The following is a 13,522-nucleotide window of genomic DNA, read 5'->3' on the forward strand; positions in this document are numbered from 1 at the left end:
ATCTGGTTAAGCTGGATGACAAAAGCACGTGTTTACAGTTTGGGTAGTTTAACATGATGGAAACTGTTGCAATAAGGTTAGATTTAAATTCAATTTCTGTAATTACTTCCTTTGCAGATCACAGTGTGATTTTGTTTTGATTAGACAACCTGACAGTTAACTCTTATTATATTTGGATCACATTTTTGTTTTAATTAGCTTTAGCTTTCATTTTTACTACTAAAAGCCACTGAACTGATTGTAGCTACATTTAAAATACCCCCCAATTAGATTAAGGCGCCCGTATGCAATTTTTTTTCAAGACTAAATGACACAGTCTTCTTATAACAAATTAGTACCTGAACTAATTAGCAATAAAATTCCTCTTTTCTCAATTCGAATATATGAAGGGATTTTACTGCAACAGTCTCACTTGGTTGAATATAGCCAATGGTTTGATCACAAAAACAAAACAAGCAACAAATAACGAATCTGTAGTGTCTTTTCACTTGGTCTCAGTTGGCTCATTAGTTTTTGGTGTAATTAAAGTGACATTCTTCGGAAATTAGGGGAAATTTAATGTTTCATTTCCCTGTACTTGTGGCCACAGAGGCCGCTGTTAAGCAAAGGCTTAGTCTAGTTTTATTACAAACTCTGAGGCCACCATCTCCAAGGGTCTCAGGTAGACGGCTGTATGTTTGGATGTATGTAGACATGGTGTACAGCTGTTTTCTGTCCTATCCCACTGATGTTCTTTTCACTGCAGATCCTCACTGATGTGGCTGTTGAGACACCGGACAGAAATCACACTTTCTGTCCCTGCAAAAGCTCCGTCCACGGCGGACCATTGAGATACTCTAGTTGTCTTCGTAATGACACTTTCTGTATCGATGTGGCTGTTTGCTCAAGCACCGTGTACTCTTCACTGTGAGGCCAGGGTGTTTCCTTCCCTTCAGCACAGTGCATGCTGGGACAGGGTTCAAACTCTTTGTGGCCACGAACAAGATTATATGGCAGAGATGGCACATATAGAACTTCTGCTTGAGCAATATGTGGCTTGGTTTTAATAATACAAGGCTAATCTTGATTTTTTTTCCCATGATGCACAATCATTCATCTTGCCAAACAATATGGAATATTATACTGAATAAACAATGAAGTTCTGTCCCTTTACTGCTCATTAGAAATGAATTAATCATTCATGAGACACGTCAAACCTGCTTTTACTTCTGTCATTGCTGATTCAACGGTCCACATGGAAATTAGAAAAAAAATCCTTTATTTTTTTATGTTTCCACCAGTTTTATCTCAAACTCCCACTCAGGGTTTTCTCTAGACAAGCAGGTTAAGTCTGGGTTTGTTTTTGACAAGTTGAAGAATAAGAGGAACATTCACACTGGGTAGAGTACTCACAGAGACCAATCCAGACTTTTACACTGCGGTCACACTTCTGTGTCCTCCATATTGGGGTATAATCCCCGATAAGATAGAGTTAACTAAGTCCACAAACATGTTGATAGTATGAAAAATAGTTGCCACATAAGGATTTAATTGGATGTGTTGCTGTTTTGTGTCCACACATAATGGACATGAACACAGTTAACTTACTGAAAGCTTTGACTATAGCTAATATGTTTAAATAACTTGAAATCCAAGGTATCACTCTGTAAAGGTCGGTTGCATAAAATGGAGCATCACACTCCGTACTTCTTCTGTAAGACTATGATGGAGGATTCTTCCAGCTCAGCTTGGTGAAGGAAGTCAAACAGATCTTTCACAACTGGACAAAAGAGAAGTCAAGAAGTTAACAATGTGACTGCAGCATGTGTGGGTGAAAGAAATGTAAACAAAGTGCAGCACATATAAATATATATCCAAGAGACTCCACCTTTCTTCTCTGGGGTAGACATGAACATGACGGCCATGTCGAAGCGCTTCACGCTTGCCAGATTGCTAAGGATCTGCAATGTGACAGTCGGTGCCTCATACCTACAGAAGACATACAACACCAGCCAGCACACATCAGCCCCACAGCTGTCTTGTCTTTTAACAATAGATATGTTTACGCTGAACCACAACTACAAAACTTTTTTTTTTTTTTCAACAAAACCAGTTGAACTCGCTATGTTTTCCTTCAGGACTTACTTTCTGTAGAACTCATGCAGCGTCTTCAGGATCTGATTGAGGACGTTGGGTTCAAGGGAGTTTTGAAAAATCTTAAAGTATGCTTCAGGCTTGATTTGCTGTAAGACCAAACACAGAAAGGTTGGAGGGGAAGAAAAAAAATAATTTCTTTTAAAAAATGCGACAGACCGACAGTCAGTCCACTGCCTGCAATGTGAATATGCACATACTGCGTACATCCACACCCTTATTTGTTCAGTGGACAACCAATATAGTGATCAAACAAGGAGAGATAATTATCCTGTTACTGCTCTCTTCTAACACAGCTCACCCTCAGATATCTGAAAATCACTTCAGGCTGCCTCCCAATCTTGCGGAGATCGGCCTCGAGCTGGAAGCTGCTGCTGGGTGGAGGAGGCAGGTGTGCTGCTGAGGTGGAGAGGTTGGTTGGCGGCTCAGGCGGATGAGGGCTGTCTTTCTGTGCCGGTTGTCTTTTGTGTGTGCTGGGAGGACGTTTGGTGAGCAAAACAAGAACATCAGGTCAATGATCATTGGAGAATAATTGAAACTAGTCTTTCACAGACATCAAGATTATAAATATTTAGGATTACTAATCAGTCTCTTACTGGTCTGATGCAGGTGAGGGGGCATCTGAGATCTCCTCAATTTTGATCATCTTGGCACTGGGTGATGTTGACAGCGGAGATGATCCACCTTCAGTCTCCTTCACCACTTCCTGGACAAGAGACTTGGGCTCTTCTGATTCCCCCTCAGGCACTGTAGCTTTTCCACTGACTTCCTTGATGTCAATCCTCCTGAGAGGTTTCTGAAGAGCATCAGAGGCTCAGAATCAAACAACATGGTGACCCTGTCTGATGTTCAGAGTGAAGATGTTCTCACTCCTGCCACCTGCTGGAAGGAATTGCTCCAGCAGGTAAAGATGAGGAGATGACTGATCTGCTATTTATGAGCACAAGTTTGGCAACAACTGTTATTTTTTGGGCTTTGGACTTTTTGTTCTGTCAACTTTGGACAGTATGGTGCGATGAGTTATTATTACATACGTACACACTTAATAAACCAACCAACTGGTAAAGTAAATGAGTAGTTGATGCTAATGATAGTCATTAACTGCAGCCCTTGTCTAACACAGCTTCTTAGGGGCTGAAGTAAAGTCTTCATGTGACTCATTTTGTCCATCAAATCTAAATGGATTTTAATCTTCGAAATGAAAAAGAGAAAAAAAAATTACTAAAAGTTGAAATAAAAAAAAAAAACAAAAAAAAAAAACTTACCAGACAAATTGATTGTAAATATATTGATAAACCACGTCAAACAAGTTTATTCAATGTTTGACACTTAAATGTAATCATTTTACCTAAGACTTACAAACTCTGTAAACTATGTTCTATGTTCTTCTGATAAAATTGAAATACAAATTGTGTTGCCTCTACCTTATATTTTTCAGCTGGAATCAGATCATCTCTGTTTTTACTGTCCTCACCAGAAACAGGCTTTTATCAGCCTTCCTCTGTTCTTATCTGCACTGAGGGAGTAGACTTGGAAATAGGAAGCACTCACAGTTGAACGCAGATGTATTGGTTTGTCGATGGGTTGGACTGTTCTCCTCTGTGAGATGTCCTCTGTTTGAAGGAGACTGCTGGAAAAGGTGTCCTAATAGGACAAGAGGGAATAGAAGTGAAGGTTTGCGAAGATCATCAAATCAAATAGTTTGATGTGTCCACTGGTCTAGTTAAAATGCAATGATTTGTTAGGAGGTTGATTCTTGTGAACTGAAGAACGTAACACTGAGTAGATGCATATACTAAAATTGCTAAACAACTAACAGTAAATTATGCAAGACAATTTAAAAACTTAAATAAAATTCTTGAAAGCTGAAATGAGTCTGATCTAGGGAGCATGTTACTTTTCATGTTTACTCATCTGTGATACTTTCCTATTGTTGTTGTTTTTTTTTTAACCTGAATTTGATCATTTATTAAATGACATGCACTTGAACTAATAACTGGATCTTGAAACGTACGATCTTAAGCTTCTGTAGTTCATTCAAGGCCTGTTTGTTCCCTGGTTCCAGCTTCAAAAGCTCCTGGAAATCTGATTACAGAAACAAAGAAACAAATAAAAAAATTGATACACTGAAGCCATAAATCCATGTTTGAACATAGAATTCACTGAAGACAAACAATTAAGTATTTCCATGGCAATTTGGCAATAAACAGAATGGGTTTGATTGTGGTTACATTTTGAAGAAAACAATAGAGCTACATCTGATACAACTTTCTAGAGTTAATGGTTAATGGTTAAACATTTAAAAAGGCACAGTTGTGTGGATGTTCTGCACAATACCTTGTTTGGCCTCCCCCAGTTTTCCTAAAGCCACTCTGGCTGTACCTCGGCGAGCAAAGGCCTTGGAATAAGTAGGGTCCAGGTAAATGGCTTTAGTGCAGTCCTCCTCCGCCTCCTTATACCTACAACAAATGACATAAATGAAGGGAGGTCTTCCATAAGTGCACTGCTGTTTGCTTTGCTGTAAGTGTAATGCCTACTTCTCTAGCTTGAGGTAGGCCATGGCTCTATTTGCAGGAAGGAGGACATTGAGGTTGTCTGCCTCCATGCCCCGGCTGTAGCACTCTACAGCTGCTTCGTACTTCCCCTCTTTGAAATAAGCATTCCCCTAGAAGGCATATTCAGAAAACATAATACACTTGAATGATACACATTGCACCTTTTCACCTGCTTCTGGCATGCAAACTGATGAATCCAACTGTGACTCAGCAGTACAAGTGAGCAAAATCACAGCAAAGCTTACTCTGTCTTTTTGTATAACCGCCTCCTGCCTCCTCTGCTGTTCTTCAATCAGATTCTGCTTCTCAGGGTCGACTGAGGGAGCCTCTTCTGGCTGCCTGTCCTCACTTTTAACGGTAAGTGTCTCATGGCTGAGTGCCTGAAACCAGCAGTGTAAAGGAATCAAACATGAGACTTGCCAGATTCAACTGACCCAAAATGATAATTTCACACTAACCTCTTTGATTTTCTTTATTTCATTCTGAGCTTCCGTGTTTCCAGGATCAAGCTTGAGAACCATTTCATAATCTGTTCAGACGCAGATTTGAGTTATGTTACAAGTTGTTGTGCACTCAATTCAGAGACAATCTAGTCTATTTTTAACAGTCTTTCAGCTTGTGTCACCTTCTAATGCAGATTCACATTGCTTCAGTGCAAAACGAGCTGCTCCTCTTCGTGCATATGCTTTGAAGTAGTTGCTGTCCAGAGCGATTGCCAAGTTGCAGTCAGACTCTGCCACAGCATACCTGCAAAGAAAAAAGTCTCATTCATTCACAGGGACACAAAACGAAACATTTCAAAATACTGGTACAATAACTATAAAGCAACCAAACGATCTATACTTTACTTTTTTAGCCTGAAGAAGGCAGTTGCTCGGTTCGTGGGAAGCACAGGGTTGAAAGGGTCTGCCCCCATCCCTCTGGTGTAGCATTCAATGGCATCGTCATACTTCCCATCTTTGAAAAACCTGTTACCCTGCAAATGTGATGACATACTTTAACAGAGGAGTCATTTTTACCACCACATTTTTTCTTAGTGCAGCACATGCAGGGTTTACTTTTTCCTTCTCTGCCAGTGCTTTCTCCTGATCAACTGCAGCTTCCTCTGAGTCAGACTCATTGGACTCAGCTGGGCTTTCCTCTTTATCCATCTCTGCCAGAGCCCTGTCCTGCAGGCACAGAGGCAACAATCACTGTACAACTATTCCACCACTTCTCGGGTCATTATGAAGTATAGTGTAAAGGAATGCATTAGATACCACATCAAACTTGTCCCAGGATCGATAGTCATATGCTTTTATCCTTGATTCTAGTTTAGGCTCATCTGCTTTCGTGTCACCATTTCCAACAGCCTCAACTATCTTCTTTTTCTTCTTCCCCCTCATCTTCGTTTTGTAGTCTTTGTTACGCACAGGTGGTAGTTCCCTCTGCAACATACGACAGGAAGATGCTCTCACTGGAAGCTTATGCAGAAAATTATCTACAGAAAAAACGAACCTGGGCGTCTTGGAGTCCTCCTGTCCTCAGCTCCTCGTCCTTCCTCTTCATGTCTGACTCCCAGCTCTCCAGCTCCCTCATGAAGCTGTGCAGGTCCTCCGCGTTCTGCCGCATCTGAAGCTGTAACTCAATGGCTTTGTTTCCCGCAGACATGCTACTTCCTGTGAAAGAGACATTTGTTTTGGATAAACTCTAAACACTTGACGCTGTCGTTGTTGTCTTGAAGTCCACACTGCAGCCAAGAGAAAAACACGAGAATCACGCTGTCATGCGATTGCGGCTAATGCTAGCTAGCTAACAAACGCTAAACGTCAATAATAAATTTGATAAAGGTGACTCTGTAGTTACTTGAATCTTGTGAAATACCTTTTTCTTCCCTCCAGGCTCATAAACACAGTTAAACTTTAGTTGCAGATAGTTTGGCTGAGTGCTACAACAAAACGTGTCTTTATTCACCACTTTCTGTTTATGTCCGGAGCCATGACAGCGAAGTCCCAGCAGCATTTGCGCTGCTGCGCATGCGCTGCACGTAACCAAAGATCGTCTATATAGCACTCAACAACCTGATAGGGGAACAAACTACTAACTAATCAGTTTCTTTTAGCAAACAAACAGCACATCAAAATATATCGATGTACATCATCGTTTTGTAGCCATGCTTTAATATTACGAACTTGTATTAAAATTACTTCCAGTCCACAAGCGCCCAAGTGCAAACCAACATATTCAAATACATGATAGATTATAGATGATAGACTGCTTAACTCAAAGTGTGTGAAGGAACGATATCGCAGGTCCTTCCTTCCTGCAGCTGTCAGACTTCACAACCAGCAGACCACACACAAGACTTTTTAAACTGACTGGATTGTACATATTTTGTCTCCATAGTACTACTGCACATATTTTTTATATTACCTATAATACGTGTTTATATTGTTTATACTGTACATTATCTATTGTCTACTTCTATTTCTTCTTTTTTACTGATGCTGCTGTAATACTGTAAATCTCTCCACTGTGGGGCGAATAAAGAAATGTCTTATCTCTTATCTTATTATTATTATTTTATTGTTTAGTTGATAACAGTCATTTAAGCTGGGAAATTGTCCTTTTTTGTGTTTTACACACAGGTTTTGAGTCACACATCTGCTTTCGAGTCAACCTACTTCTTGTGAATATAGACGATCTACACCGCTCACCACTTCTTACTAAACTTTTATTGAAAAGCGTACATTTTAACTAGATATTTTTTGGGTTTCAATGTCATCGCTATATACTGGATTACTTGGCTTCTATTTTTATAAGACGGTGTGATATAATGATTAAAAAAAAACCTTACCTTTGACCTGTACATACCACGTGACCTACAAAACAGTGATGACCTCTCTTGCTAGCTAGCGATTGCTAACCGGTAAGAGAGTTAATACTGACATTTCCAGATAGTAGCCAACATTTATCACAATGGACCAGACTAAAGAAGAGCAGGACCTTGGCTACGATTTATTCCCGGAGAGGACGACGTCCAAGTACAAGAAGAGGTCCATGGCGGAGAGCCTGTTCACTTTCAACCACAAGTGTCAGTTCATGTTACAGGTCGCAATGGATACTAGTGAGTACAGTAGCTAGCTGAATACACTTTAAAGCTGGCAGGCTCGGAGACTGTCAGGTGTTCTGTGATGAAAGTGTTAAAAAGCGTGTGGTGATCGAAGCGTCGGGGCAAAGCTAACATATAAACGGTCGCCCGAATCGCAGCTAACCGTAGCTTAGCATCAGCTAGCAGTGGATGGTGACTGTGTGTGTTTGTGTGTCTTTTAGGTCCCTATGCCAAACTTCTCCTCAGTGCCATGAAAAGCTCAGGATGGTCAGTAGGTGTTTCATTATTATACCCTGCACGTTGATTTTCATAGTTTTTCAAAATAACCATGAGCAAATGATATCGATGCTAATGTATTTGTGTTTTCAACAGCAGTAATCATTTTCCTGATAGCCAAACGTTATGGAAACGTACACGATGCTCCATGCTCAAACTAACCTAGCTTTCTCAGTAATGCATACCTTATGTCTGTCCCATCTCATCTGCCCTTTTATTATTCTGAGTTCATTTCAGTCTGTTTCCCTGCCTTCAGTTTTTGACAGCTATCAAACAACTTTACTGTCGTTTGGATCTGAGCTTGTTTATTTTAGCACATTAAATAGGACAAGAAACCATCTTCTCCTCTCACCACAGCAAAACTCTCAAAGACCGACACTTCTCCTGCGAGGACTGTGATGGGACAGTCAGTGGCGGCTTTGATGCAGCTTCTTCTCAAGTAAGAGATGAAACGGCGCTGAAATCTAAAGATTTGGAAGGCTGAGCTGGGTTAAGAGAACCTGCCTTGCCAGCAGTGCTGATGTTTGATACTTTGGTTTGCAGATTGTTTTGTGTCAGAACAACATCCACCAACAGTCCCACATGAACCGAGTAGTTGCACACGAACTCATCCACGCCTTCGATCACTGCCGGGCTCATGTGGACTGGTTTAACAACTTCAGACACTTAGCTTGTTCTGAGGTAAGTATAACAGTGAACACCGGTTACATTTTCACATCCCTTTTCTGCGCTCTAGTAACCCATGATGAAGCTTCACTTAGCGTAAATGGATATGTTTTCTGTTGTACTGTCTGTGTCTCTCAGCCCCAAGTTTACAACAAATGTGCATTTTTAGAAACTGGATATAATAATATAATACTCTTTTATAGTCTCTTGCAGCAGCAGGGCACTGTAATTTGTCTGACATGCCACTTAAACATGCTAGAATTTTGCAATAGTGGGGGGACAAGTTTCAGCAGCAAATTGATACACATTTGGTAACCTTGTGAGTAGTAGTCGTAAGAGCAGCATAAACAGAATTAATAATCCTTTGAAAGCACTTGACATTGTTGAGTTTGTCCATGGCTGGGTGTTTCTTACCTAAACAGGGTCCTAGCATTCAATCTGAGAAAGAGGGGGATGTTATTATTTATGAATCACAATCACAATCATTTGCAATTGATTTTCTATTCCATTTGCATTGATTAACCTTTTTGTTGATGCTAATAAAATAAGCCAATAATGCATTACATTTACAGAAGTAAAAAGTTATCATCTTGCAGACCTTAAACTTTTGTTTTCCTGGTCTCATTGCTTCAGATTCGTGCAGCTAACCTCAGTGGAGATTGCTCCTTTAACAATGAAGTTGCTAGGTTCAACTTTGGCGTGAAGCAGCATCATCAGGTACCCACGCTGGGATAAACATTACTGTCACTGGCAGGTGTCAGCTCTGTCTCATTTAATTCACCCTGTTTCTCCGGACAGGAATGTGTGAGGGGCCGTGCCTTACGCTCCATCCTTGCTGTGAGGAAAATTAGCAAAGAGGAGGCGGAGAAAATCGTCAACGAGGTCTTCGACACATGTTTCAATGACCACGCTCCCTTTGGACGAATACCGCACAGCAAGACGGATGCTCAGTTCGCCTACAACGAGTATAAAAACAGAGATCGATATTACGCAAACCTCTAGTGTCGCCACATTCTCATTAAACTCCCAGCGGTGCTGTCACTGAAGCTGCTGACAAGAACTGGGCAGTGTCAGAATAAAAGCCTCAGCAGAATGACCGTGTGTTGGAAGTTACCAAGTCCTTTCAAAAGGGATTTTCAGAGAACGATTTGTCTTTGGAATATTAAACCAAAGAAAGCAGCTATCATACATTTTGCCAGTCAGACATAAATTCTGTCAAAAGGGATTGTAAGGACTGACTTTGCTCTGCAAGGAAAGTGTTAGTTGAGCCACAAATGATTTTTAGTCATTCAATTTTAGGTGATCAATAGGTGCTTTTAAGGAACTAAAAGTTTTCCTTTAAGTCCTCACTGTTTGCTGTGAAAGTCCTTTGATGACAAGCAAACATGTATTTCTGTGACTGCTGGGTCTTCATCTTGTTGCCACATTGACCTTCACTCATTTCTTGTAAATAGTGCAGATTATGCTTAAATTAAACTTAATCATATGTATTTGAATTAAAGTTTGAATCGTCTGAAAACAAATGTTTGTGTCTCACATTTTTTTAGACTTTAAACTAGTAGCTCAAAGTTATTTTTGAGGACGGCAGGAGCCTGTTTAATTTGACCTTGGAAAGAAATGTCTGATTTTGACTTGCCAAACAAGGACAATCATGTTGGATATAAAAAAAAAAGTATATTTAATCCTACAATCCTACAAATGAGCACATAAGGCAAGATGAATAAAACGAGAAAAGTTCTTCAACACCATCAACATTTTTCACATCTGCGCCGCCACCGTAAAATGTCACTGCTGACATCTTTATTGGACATTAGCATTTAAAGAATCTTGTATCCACTCGCAGAGATTAATGAGAAAAAAATTATAAGGGAATTAGCCTCATAATCCCCCTTCCTCCTCCTCCTCCTCCACTTCTGCCTATCTCAAACACAACACCCTCCGCATCATAATCACAAAGTTACTTAGCGTGTCTGCTGTTTTGAGTGTTATGCCACTTATCTCTATATTCTTTGGTAGAAAACGCTACAAAAACACAAAAAGCGTGGACTCGCACAACAGGGGGAGTAGGTGAGATGTGACGAGCTTGGAAGATAAGGTTAATTTCAGAAGCTAACCAGGGAAAATGGTGAAAACAGCCTGGAGGCAGTGGGATTAATGTGAGACAAAAGACAAGAAAACAAAAGAGAGAAATGTTATTTGGATTTGTGCAATAAGCATAGAAACAAGTAAGATATGTAAAGAAATCACAGAAAACAAAAGAATTACTGCTGGAATTATTTACTTATCAAACAGAAGCAGCTAAATACATTGGATACAATTAGACATGCCAAACATTTCTGAGTTTATGTTATTAATGTTCTTGCTCTGAGTTCAACTGCGAGGCTGGATTGAATCCCGAATCCGTGACTCTGCCCCAAACACCCATCCCACATTTACATCCTGATGATAGCACGATAAAATAAGCACCATATTAATATAACATGGAGAAGATGAGATAAACTCCTCAGTTATTTACAAATTGACACACAACAAACTGTAAACACACATTCTAAACTTATGAACTTCTTGTGCCAAATACAAATGAATAAATAAACATTAATATCATATCTCATATGATGATTCTTTAGCTGATAAATGCTCAGAAATCTGTGCACAATAAAAGTCAGGGTAGGATTTTTCACACTGAATTATACATTATATTGTTGCAGTTGTACAGTTACTTATAATAATGATATTGTAACAGCACATCAAGGCGACTCACTTTGTAGGAACACAATACATACATTGTCACTTGTTGGCTGTAGTCAAATGTTCTTCTTAAAAAATGAAATAGCAACATTTCTGTGAAATTATTTCAAGTAAAAACAAATAACAAGGAAATGTTTTTCTGCGATATTAATCCTTAATTAATAGATTTCATATGAATGATATATCTTGATGTGAAGTCCACAACCCTGAATCTTGACTGCAGTATTATCTGTCTCCACTAGATGGGAGTTTAGACCCATAAATCCTCCAGCGAATCCAATCCCAACTTGGGTACATAGTGCAGAACTGTTTTATTGATACTTGGCATATAATTGAATTAATTTTCACCGAGTCCTGTTCCAGGTGGATGTTGTGTCTTTCATGAGCAGAGATAGAGTTCGGCAATCAAGTTGCTGCTGAGAAGAGTGACGACTTTCATTATTCCATCTATTCAAGGAGGTGGCGCCCACTGTGATCTAATTAGGATGCTCCAGCAGCACCGAGTTCCCTTCACTAATCTGCTGTAGGACAACACATTAACCCTGAGAGCACTAATGAACTCATCTCATTAATTAGAATAATGTCAGATTTAGGAGAAGCATGGAGCGGCGATGAGGAGTGAGGACACCCACTTGCCTTTGTGAAGTTTGTTTCTGCTCTTCATGGGGGCCAAGGTGATAATTAGAGGCTGCTGAATTATTTAACTGGATTTGAAAGGAACGGAAATTTTGGGACCTTGAAGGCGAACATGTGTGCATTTTTCCGTTCCATACATCTTTTCAGTGGATTGTTTGATGAATTTTGAGGGGTGAAAAAGTGTTTCGCAGACATTTGCTTCTCAAGGTCTCAGATGACTTTGAAATGAACATGGCTGAAAGAAAAGAAGCAGAGGAGAGACCTGGGACATAATCTGGGCGACATGGGCTCCTCGGGCCAAGACGACCATTTCTCTGTCCCATCTCCGACACTTAGGGCAAACTCATGAACAAAGAAAATATATTGAGTCCAGTCACCTGTTCTTTCGCCTGAGGAGAACAATCATACCCAGCAGATTGAGGACAAGAGAGCATATCTAAAGATGGCCGGCACGAACCTTGTTCTATCCACTGACATTTTATCTAGCACAAATACACGACACATGGATAAACCTCCACAATAAAAGTACATATAACAACAGAGAACAGATTTAACAGCAATAGTAGCTGCAGGCTATCGGCAGAAACAGATTGAGCCTTGTTGAAAAGCAGCAGTGTAGGTTCCACCAGCTGTATTAGCATTATTATTAGACCTAGCATTCGTTGGATGGAGTTTCTATTACTATTTCAATAAAACAAAGACTTTTTGTCATTGCCATTTGTGAAGAAAGTTAAATGCGACGAACTTTTGCACAAAGAACAGAAACAGGGATACAATGAACCCGTCAGCCTGTGAAATCGGCCTTGCTCATCTTTTAAAAACACACAGTTCAACCTGCAGGATGCTTTGGTGACTACTATATATAAACCAACTCAAAGACCAAAGCGACCTTGGTTTAGGCTAGTGGCTATGGCGGTACGGCAGGCTCCATTTTTCCTTTATTCAGTCCCATCCAAATAAACAATAGACAAGGCAAACAACATATGTGAGCCATGCTTGAGACTCAGTAACTTCGGTTCAGTATCTCTCAGGTGTGACCCTGGCGGAAAAACGCTGGCCTTTGTGTTTAGGAAACTTGACATTCAGGTCTGAGTTAATTAGTAGTGTGGCACTAATGCTTACTAGTAAAGCCTTCATATTTACAGAAAAATATCCCATTAGGAACTTAATACACAGGTTTGATGAGAAATGTGAAACAACACGACCACTGCCTTCTTTGACTTAAATACTGCCAAGTCCAAATTTACCTACGAAGGTTCTTTAATGGGAGGTGTGATAATTCATCACAGGCATTAACCGGCGACACTGACAGTGTAAGAAGAAAAAGTTGAAATCATTATAATTCACAGCACAAATCCTCTGGAGGCGAACCGTCTAACCTGACAATTAACTTCCCCAGCAGGGAAGCACTGTTTGA

At 40.1% G+C, this 13,522-nt stretch overlaps 2 protein-coding genes across 5 annotated transcripts; one reads left to right on the plus strand and one right to left on the minus strand.

Annotated features, from left to right (window-relative positions):
- Positions 1-1,128: 1,128 nt before the first annotated feature.
- Positions 1,129-7,656, minus strand: rpap3 (RNA polymerase II associated protein 3). Of its 4 annotated transcripts, none has more exons than XM_029495016.1 (17): positions 7,525-7,656; positions 6,186-6,346; positions 5,948-6,115; positions 5,747-5,857; positions 5,537-5,664; positions 5,314-5,435; positions 5,147-5,217; positions 4,934-5,068; positions 4,671-4,798; positions 4,471-4,592; positions 4,148-4,218; positions 3,685-3,777; positions 2,730-2,929; positions 2,435-2,606; positions 2,125-2,222; positions 1,868-1,968; positions 1,129-1,759 (listed from the first exon to the last, which is right to left on the minus strand). In XM_029495016.1, the coding sequence occupies exons 2-17, from the start codon at positions 6,336-6,338 to the stop codon at positions 1,674-1,676; spliced, it is 1,959 nt and encodes a 652-aa protein (XP_029350876.1). In that variant the 5' UTR covers positions 6,339-6,346; positions 7,525-7,656; the 3' UTR covers positions 1,129-1,673. The 4 variants fall into 4 exon arrangements, with proteins under 4 accessions (XP_029350876.1, XP_029350873.1, XP_029350875.1 ...); XM_029495013.1 differs by lacking the exon at positions 7,525-7,656 and adding an exon at positions 6,552-6,688; XM_029495015.1 differs by lacking the exon at positions 7,525-7,656 and adding an exon at positions 6,642-6,661.
- atp23 (ATP23 metallopeptidase and ATP synthase assembly factor homolog) lies at positions 7,524-10,217 on the plus strand. Its single transcript, XM_029495017.1, has 6 exons — positions 7,524-7,794; positions 8,001-8,046; positions 8,413-8,494; positions 8,599-8,736; positions 9,355-9,438; positions 9,520-10,217. The coding sequence occupies exons 1-6, from the start codon at positions 7,647-7,649 to the stop codon at positions 9,721-9,723; spliced, it is 702 nt and encodes a 233-aa protein (XP_029350877.1). The 5' UTR covers positions 7,524-7,646; the 3' UTR covers positions 9,724-10,217.
- Positions 10,218-13,522: the final 3,305 nt, after the last annotated feature.

This window comes from Echeneis naucrates, chromosome 23 (genome assembly GCF_900963305.1).
Source record: "Echeneis naucrates chromosome 23, fEcheNa1.1, whole genome shotgun sequence".
Taxonomy (NCBI): Eukaryota; Metazoa; Chordata; class Actinopteri; order Carangiformes; family Echeneidae; genus Echeneis; species Echeneis naucrates.

Bases quoted from the DNA above. Each gene is read 5' to 3' on its own strand.
- rpap3 (XM_029495016.1), bottom strand. From the start codon at position 6,338: ATGTCTGCGGGAAACAAAGCCATTGAGTTACAGCTTCAGATGCGGCAG. The intron at 5,436-5,536 runs GTAAAGTATAGA...TTTTCTTTGCAG, and splicing joins GCCTTCTTCAGGCTAAAAAA to GTATGCTGTGGCAGAGTCTG. The intron at 4,219-4,470 runs GTATTGTGCAGA...TTCTGTAATCAG, and splicing joins ACTGGGGGAGGCCAAACAAG to ATTTCCAGGAGCTTTTGAAG.
- atp23 (XM_029495017.1), top strand. From the start codon at position 7,647: ATGGACCAGACTAAAGAAGAGCAGGACCTTGGCTACGATTTATTCCCG. The intron at 8,047-8,412 runs GTCAGTAGGTGT...CTCTCACCACAG, and splicing joins GCCATGAAAAGCTCAGGATG to CAAAACTCTCAAAGACCGAC. The intron at 9,439-9,519 runs GTACCCACGCTG...TTCTCCGGACAG, and splicing joins GCGTGAAGCAGCATCATCAG to GAATGTGTGAGGGGCCGTGC.